Source organism: Nelumbo lutea, chromosome 5 (genome assembly GCF_056320005.1).
Source record: "Nelumbo lutea isolate HS-2025 chromosome 5, American lotus-T2T, whole genome shotgun sequence".
In the NCBI taxonomy this organism is placed as follows: domain Eukaryota; kingdom Viridiplantae; phylum Streptophyta; class Magnoliopsida; order Proteales; family Nelumbonaceae; genus Nelumbo; species Nelumbo lutea.
In genome coordinates this window covers 27,381,655-27,390,428 of record NC_142688.1, presented here as the reverse complement: position 1 = coordinate 27,390,428, position 8,774 = coordinate 27,381,655, and the positions used below count along the sequence as shown (strand labels likewise).

General features: G+C 38.4%; 1 protein-coding gene across 1 annotated transcript; it reads left to right on the top strand.

Moving 5' to 3' along the window:
* Window positions 1-4,857: 4,857 nt before the first annotated feature.
* Window positions 4,858-6,846, top strand: LOC148851241 (agamous-like MADS-box protein TM6). The gene is made up of 7 exons (XM_088944828.1): window positions 4,858-5,226; window positions 5,374-5,440; window positions 5,548-5,609; window positions 5,779-5,878; window positions 6,250-6,291; window positions 6,393-6,437; window positions 6,524-6,846. The coding sequence occupies exons 1-7, from the start codon at window positions 5,039-5,041 to the stop codon at window positions 6,695-6,697; spliced, it is 678 nt and encodes a 225-aa protein (XP_088800954.1). The 5' UTR covers window positions 4,858-5,038; the 3' UTR covers window positions 6,698-6,846.
* Window positions 6,847-8,774: the final 1,928 nt, after the last annotated feature.

Genomic DNA, 8,774 nt, shown 5'->3' with positions numbered 1-8,774 from the left:
AAAAGGTTTGAACAGATCTGAAAACTGGAACAAGCAAAAAACCTTGAAGGCGAGCTAAAAAGCTTGGACGCGAGCTAAAAGACCTGGATGCGAGCTGAAACTTGGACGCAAGCTCAACAAGCAAAACACAGAAGTGACAAAGCGACAGGGGTCCCCTACTATTTATACCCACAGTAACCGAGAACCAACAGTGTAGATAAAAGCCAATCTGACGGTCCGCATTCGCGTTGACCGCATGTCCCCTGAGACCGAGACGTGATTAGCACACGTCTTTCTGAAATTGACAAAACGTTGGCGCATGTCTTTCTGAAACTGACAAAATGCCGCACACGTCTTTCTGAAACTGACAGAACGACCAACGCACGTCTCCTCGCCTTTCAAACGGCAGCGGTGCGTTTTTTTCAAAATCGAAAAGACTCGCTATCACGTCTCCTAGTGGCACGCTTTTTTGAAATTCTAAATAAGCGCGCACCACGACTTCTATCAGCATTTGTAAGCAGGTAGGCACGTCTCCCGCCTTTTGGGCGCTCGAGAAAACCAAAGAACCCTGACAACGCATCTCGCGCTATCAAGATTTGAAGTACGGGACAAATCCACCTACCACCTCGCCCCACTCCCCGCGCCAGGGCAGGACCCTTGGCACGAGGAGTAAGGGGCAATTGATGAAGGGAGATTTGGCCTGACATCGTAATTACGCAACACGTGGCAAAGGCAACAGCTCGGCACAACAGCGCACCTAAGGCGAGAGCACCAAAGGGAGTAACCAGCGGTCCGAACTCCCTACCAGCAGTCCGAACTCCCTACTAGGTGCCCGAACTCTCCCTTAGGCCCCGAGCCAAACTCAAAGGACAGTAACCCGAACTGGCCTGCCCTATGGCAGTTCGGGACACTCCTCTCCGAACTGGCTTGTCTTATGGCAATTCGGGACACACCTCTCTGAACTGGCCTACCCTATGGCTGTTCGGGATGCACCTCCGAACTCAAGACTTCACCTCGCTCACCACTCCAGCACTTCGCCTCCAGGATGCCAAACTGAACAACTGAACCATGCCTGACACCAAGGAAGTTCGTATCTAGGGGCGGCGCACCTGACTAACTTGGGATCTGACGCTTGACAGCCGCACTTCAAACGGCCACCTACCACCGCCACCTGCCACCACCATCTCCAGTTACAGAGACGACTCCGATAAGGAGTAGTGGTGGTTCTGTCCCAGCAGAAGGGATGACACCTGAATTGGCAGAAACACAGAAATAATCATATCCGACCTGACAGTTTATTTAGTCTTAGTTTGGAAGGAGTACAAATACAAATATGTAGAGTAAAAATCCTTTATATTTTATATTATTTTGTATGTATTTATATTATACATATTTGTATTTCTATTCCTTCTAAGCTTGACACCCCCATATTTACAATTAATTCATCTTAGTGGTGGCTCATTCTGCGAGGATGGGATTCAAAATACTATCTTGGATGTTAGATCTTCTTCCTGTCCCTAGCATTAGAGTGAGTATTATTCGGTTAAAGCTGAAATACTAGATAAAAAATTTCAGTTTCGTTTTTATTTTTTGTTTGGTTTTTTGGTTTTTGGGTAATTCGGTTCGATTAGTTCAATTTTTAGGAATTTTGGTTTTCGGTTTCGATTTTCAGAGTTAGAAGTTTGGTTAATTGAAAAAACCGAATTAACCAAAATTTATTATATAATATGTAATATATAATATACAATATACAATATATAACATATAATATATAATATGCTATATATTTATATATTAATATATTATATATAATGTATTATAATGAAATTCAATTTCATAATATATATTATAGGTTATAATATATAATATTTTGTATATATATTGATTAAATTCGGTTTTTAACTAAAATAACTAAAAACCAAACCGAAAATTTTGGTTTCAGTTATTTCATTTTCTTGTAATTTGGTTTTCATCTTTTTATTTCGGTTTTTAAAATTTTGATTTATTCAGTTCAGTTTTTAACCGAATAAACTAAATGCTCACCCCTACCTAGCATTGGCTCAGCTCGCCTCTCTTCATATTAAAATTAAGGATAAATCTCTTAAACTACCCTTACTATTTAGCGTAATGACATGCACTACCCCTACTGTTTAGCCATTAGCATAATATACACAAATACAAAATATTTACTCAATAGACGAAACCAAACAATCTGACGCCATTCGTTGAGATAAATGATATTTTAAACTTTATTGAAAAAGACGTGAATGTCAAGGAAATCAAACACCATCTATCGTGTGGTATCAAAAAATATTGAAGTTGCGTGTCCGGAGAGGTTCTAAACTTTTAATGGAAATTTGTGGTTAGATACGCCATTCGTTGAGATAAATGATATTTTAAACTTTATTGAAAAAGAAGTGAATGTCAAGGAAATCAAACACATGTGGTATCAAAAAATATTGAAGTTGCGTGTCCGGAGAGGTTCTAAACTTTTAATGGAAATTTGTGGTTAGATCAAGCGGGTCCCACCCAGAAACACACAAAGAGATGATAGGAAAAAATAAAATAGAATTCTGTTTTTCTGTGGAGTTCAAATCAGCCCCCCACAAGGATGTCGTCCCACAACCTTTCACAGTACATCTCAACCGTGCCTTGTCATTTATTTTACTATCATCAGGATGAGATCACATCTCCTCCCTACAAGGGGCCGCCCCACAATGTCCCATGGCTAGAGGTGTAAAGTACATCATGCCAGGCCAGTATAGTGGATCATGCCAGGCCAGTATAGTACAGTTTGTGGGTGGTCTATGCAAAATGCGGGCCATGTTGTGTTGGCATGTAAGCCGTTATAGGCCGTGCTACCTTCTTTGGTGAAAAATTTGGGGGTTGGCCTGGCATGGCCTACAACCCAGGCCTGTATAGGCCCGTGCCATACCATGGGCCGGGTTGGCTAGTGGGTCGAGCCTTGGGCCAAGTCGGATCGTGCATCGGGCCAAAGATATTTATTTAAAAAATTGATAAAAAACAACATTTTAATTTTATATGAATTTTTGTATACATTTGCTTATATATAATAATTAAATAAATTAATATAATAAAATTAAAAAAATTATTTATTTTATTAATATATTATATATACTATATAAGCCCACTTAGTCGTACTGTGCCATGCCGGCTTGGGGACCTAAAACCCCAGTCCCAACACGGCTCGCATGATCATGCCAAGCCTGGCATTACCTACAAACTGTCGAACCAGGCCGTGTCGGGCCGGTCCAAATTCATGCTGGGCCATGAGTGCCATGGCCCGATTTACACCTTCACCCACGACATATCCCCGTTGTGTATTGAGAACATCTCTGATGATATTACTAGAACCGATGATATCATCACCGGAAGATGTTCCTGATATACAAGCCTAGCATATAAACTCCATCGGAATATGTTCTCAATACACGACTACGATACATGGCTGCGATGTGTTGTGGGACGTTGTCAGATGCTCTTTGTGGGGGGCCTGGGGGTTGATGTGAACTTATTTATATCGCTGGTAGGAAGAGGAGCTGTCAAATTCTTAATTCCCTTACTCTTTTCACTATAGGTATTAAAGCCACGTCTATTTAATATTTTCCAAACTGGCCGAGTCGAGTCCGGACTAGCTGTCTTAAAAGAAAGGGCAACATAAAAGGATAACCGTACCACAACCACTGAATCCGAATTACGATATTTATAAGTATGAGAGATGTTCTTCAGGTGCGGCCTCAACAAGATGTAAGGTCGGTGTAAGGAGAAGATCTTGGGTTTTCCCAAATCTCACTTCACTTGTATAGTTGACATGGTGTTAAGGGGGTAGTTCTATAGCGGAAGAAACTCGTGTGGCGTTTAGTTCAAGGCAGGCCAGGATAAGTCTTTGTGTGCTTAGAAGATAGGAGTTGCCTGATGAAATGGTTCCACCAAGGTCAGTAGCACTGCATAATGACTTCAAGTCACATGGCCGGAGTACTCTATTGGTTCTAGCCGGTCCATGGGAGGTGCCACTTACATGCTAAAGGGGGACGACCATAATGTGAGGCAATATGTGCCGAAGAGAGGTAACTTGGCATCGATGTGAAGGGCCTCCTATACGTCGATGATGTGGGCCCCTGTGTGCCATGATGGGAGGCAACCGCTTAGACTGGAACACACCTGTGCACTAGAGGCAACGGGGTTAGCTCACTCATCTTGGGCAAGGGGCTGGCGTGGTGAAGGCTCATGCTTGAGCTAGGCCCACATGCCAAGTCTCTCTTGAGTGTCGGTAGCGTAGTGTCGGTCCATGCACTATCACCATAAGCAAGTATGCACCTATGAAGAACCCTGATAGCCATACTAGCCATTAACCAGGGCCACCCCGCAAGGGATGATGGTCTAAGAGTGCGAAGGTTAGGCACCCAAGAAGGTCGATCACACTTCCTCAAAGAGTATGTTAAGCTTTTGATGATCTGCATGAAAATAACATCAATTCTCCTAAAAATCTTACCGTCCAAAATGAGGTAACGTCGTTTAACTTAACTACCAAGAGCCTGTAAGACCGTAACAATGGGGCGTTATTATTGCCAAACACTTAACAACTGAAGTGGTGCTGTTTCGTAACCGGAAAAAAACTTTTTCTGTCCCGTTCCCTCGTTAAAAAATAGTATTTACACTTATATTTACATCTCCTCCAGGTCATCATCAACCCCTATCAAGTCTGGTGGGTCCCAGTAGTGAAGATAAGGGGTTGGGACAGCGACCGATTATTTAAACGGGAATGGACGTGACACGTTCTCAGTGTCCGTAAACGTTTCATGAAAATGGAAAAATCTTACCGTTTATGGTAGTGATAGCTTTTAGTCCCGCCTTCCCGATATGGAATGCACTTCTCCCTCCTTACCCCCTACCCCTCTTCTCTTGGGCTTCATCCTGTGTTTCAGCTTTTCTTTCTTGTCTTCGGTAAAGGTGGTGGTGGTGGTGGCGGTGGCAGTGGCAGTGGCAGTGGCAGTCACGGTGGAGAAAAGGAGGAGAAGAATAAAAATAACAGCAAAAGATGGGTAGAGGGAAGATCGAGATTAAGAGAATAGAGAATTCAACGAACCGGCAAGTCACTTATTCGAAGCGAAGAGGAGGTATCGTCAAGAAAGCTCGAGAGCTCACCGTTCTCTGCGATGCCGAGGTTTCTCTCATCATGTTCTCCAGCACTGGAAAATTCTCTGAATACATCAGCCATACCACAACGTATACTTCGTCTTGTTTTCATTTGGTTTCTGTTTCTACACTTTTTCCATCTTCAATCTCACTCTAAACATTTTTTTTTCTTTTTTACTTTGCTCCGTTCCAAACCCTACCTCCTTTGAACTTCTTCTGGTTGTTTACATGCCACAGAACGAAGAAGATATTCGATCAGTATCAGCAGGTGTCGGGAATAAATCTATGGAGCTCGCATTACGAGGTTAATCTATTTCTCATAACTATTTTCCTTTCGATTTCTGCATTTTGTTCAGAACAAAAAACTGCTAACTTCTTTACGGCTTGCTGTTTGTTCCTCGAGGCGTACAGAGAATGCAAGAGCATTTAAACAAGCAGAAGGAGATTAATAATAATCTCCAAAGAGAGATTAGGTAATACCACTGATCCTTGCATCTATGGTAATAAGGATTTGTTTCTGAGATAAATAGACATGAATCATAAATAACTTTGCCCGCTGATAGTAAATTTTCTAATATTTCTTTTCTTCCATTCCGCTGCAAACTTTTGTGTTGATGAAAATAATTTGGGCGCGTTTGTTAGGCGGAGGATGGGTGGAGATCTGGACGATATGAGCATCGAAGAACTGCGCGGTCTTGAGCAAAATATGGAGAACTCATTGAAGGTTGTTCGTGAGCGAAAGGTGAAGAAAAACTTAAAAATTGAAGCTTCTGATCGACTTCTCTTTTTTCTTTCCCCTTCGTGATTGCAGAAGAAGATGAAATTTTATTATTCAATATTTTTCTTTACTTTTTCTAAAAATACAGAGAGGTTGAACCTCCTATGGTGATTAGTAGCTGTTTTTTCTTTTTCTTTTCACATTTCCCATGGAAAAATTTTCTGATCTTACTAACGTAATTTATATACAACTTCACCGATTTGGTCTATTTTATAATCATTCTTTTTGTTTTCATCTACTGTTTTTCCTATATTCATCTTGCATGTGTTCTTTGGAAATTGAAAATCTTCGGTTTAGATCATGCAACATAAGAAAATTCGTCTCATTGTGAACAGTATCACGTGATCTCAACACAGACCGACACTTACAAGAAAAAGGTACGTTAATGTTTCTATGCGTGTGGTTAAATCGTTTTGGCTATTCTGGGGAACTAACTAATGGACTTCCTACACTTCCGTCTCTTCATTTTTGTTTGCAGATAAGGAACTTGCAAGAAGCACATACAAATCTACTGCATCAATTTGTAAGAACGTTAATCTTATCCTTTTTATTCCCCTTCACTGCTGTGAACAAAGGGCTTTATTAAACTAGGTATTTGTTTTCTTAAAGGAAGAGCGAGATGAGGATCCACACTATGGGCTAGTCGACAACGATGCAGACTATGAATCATCTCTTGGATTGTCAAACGCGGGTTCCCACTTATTTGCTTTCCGTCTGCAACCCAACCATCCTAATCTTCAGGTTGGAGGATTATATGGCTCCCACGATCTACGCCTTGCTTGAATAGCAGTAAAGGTCATATAACCTTTCCAGACATTTTATAAATCAATATATATGTGTTGTTTCGGTGATATCTAATTGAAATATTATTATCTAAGATTGTAATATGTACTCAGAATTGCTTATTTATAATATCTGAAATTTAATCATCACCAATCTCTTTCAAGTATCTTGGCTGGAAACCAAAAATTCCTATGGTTTCTTGTTATCTTGCTACAGGAAATTCTTGTTCTTCTGTATATTTCAATTTAACAGAGTTAGTATGGGGAGTTATCAGCAATTGCTTTCTATTGTATGCCTTTTGGTGTGCTTTATTTAAATTGCTAGAAATAAGAACTAGAGAAAGGTAGAACAATATGCTGAAAAGATTGTTACCATTTCTTTTACTTTGTCCATATATACACATGAATTCGACATGCAAAGATGTTTAGGTACTACGCATCATAGTCTCCATATTCAATTCAGACCTTGTTGCAGATACCATACATTATGCTATTCATGAGTTTCTGGAAACAAGAGTCTTCTTGTTTCGTAGTCATTAAACTTAGCAGTAATAGTGGTGATTCTTTCTTGTTTGCTGATTTAACTCATTAATCATCTATGCGGATGTAGATAGGTGTAGTCTAGATACGTTTTTTCCATCCTTTCCCCCCCTTGTGAATGGATAAAACCAAGAAATGCTCACTCTAGGATGAATTGAATCCTAATCGCCAATCAAGACTTCACTTTACTCCTCTATGTGTTACCCACCTTAAATTGTATCCTTTTTGTCTCTAAATATTTTTTCGTCATTTCATCATCCTTCAACTGATTAATTTCTGTGCTTTTACTGATAATAAATCTCTTTTTCCCTTGTTCTATTTTGACCTATCATTAATCTAAACAGCTCTTCGTCTTTTTTTCTTCTTCTCAAAAGCCAGTTATTATTTTTCTGAAGTCCTCAAAAGCCAGGTATTTAGTGCTGATATTTTAAGATTTAAGAATATCATAGTCGGGTCCCATCCAATGCTTGAATTTTGTTAAGTAAAACTGAAATAGAAGGAACCCCCTAATGGTCGTTAGTTTTTCATGTTCAGGAGAATATTAACATTTTTTAAGAAGAGTTCAGGAACGATGATTAATGCTTTCTTGGCAAAAATTAAAATTAATTACATCTAGATGATAGGCATGAGTAGCCATATGCTAGTAAAAGTCCGGCTGAAATTCCTATGGATATTTACATAAACAATAATTAAATAACTTAATTTACATTAGTTATCAATAATTACTTTTACTCTAAATTTGAAATCAAGTTAGTGTAAATACTAAGGCTTAAGTTTACTTAACTTAATGTAATTATATTTCTATTTTACTTATTTTAACTTAATCTATTTAGATTAAGTAATCATAATTTAATATCCCAAGTAATAAGTTAAATAAGTATTGCATATTTTTAGTTTATCAAATAATTTTTATTATATTCATTTTTATTCCTATTATTGATCTAAGTTAATAATTTTTAGTTAATTAGGTCAATTATGTAGTCATATTAGTAGTTAATTTTCAATTGTTTGAAGAATTTATATTATTGAGCCAAGTTATATTCATTTTTTCTTTTTTCTTTTTTGTTACCTTTGCCTTTGTAATTCTCAGTCAATTGGGATCAGAAAATGAAAATTATATTGTTTTGAGAGAAATAACATGATTATGTTCAGTCACTATGCATAAACAAATTTTGGATGGAGAAACATCCACCATTGTGTATATAAATTTTGATACAGCATTATGCAGAAGTAACGCATAATGCTATTGTTTTCTCAAGGATGTATAGATAATATACCAAGTAGAAACTGAAAACGTTACCGAACATATTGGATGCAACTTTATATGCAAAACTAGAAAAATGATTACTTTACATAAGAAATTTGATTAACAGAGACCAAAAGGAAATTATCTGAAAACCAAAAAAAAAAAAAAACAACAAAACAAATTCCATAAGGAAATTTATACATAAAAATCTAGATCATTAAATTCTTGTTACTGAAAAGCACGTCAATACATCAACAATCATCAGAAGCTAGTTTCTATCTAATTATTTGAG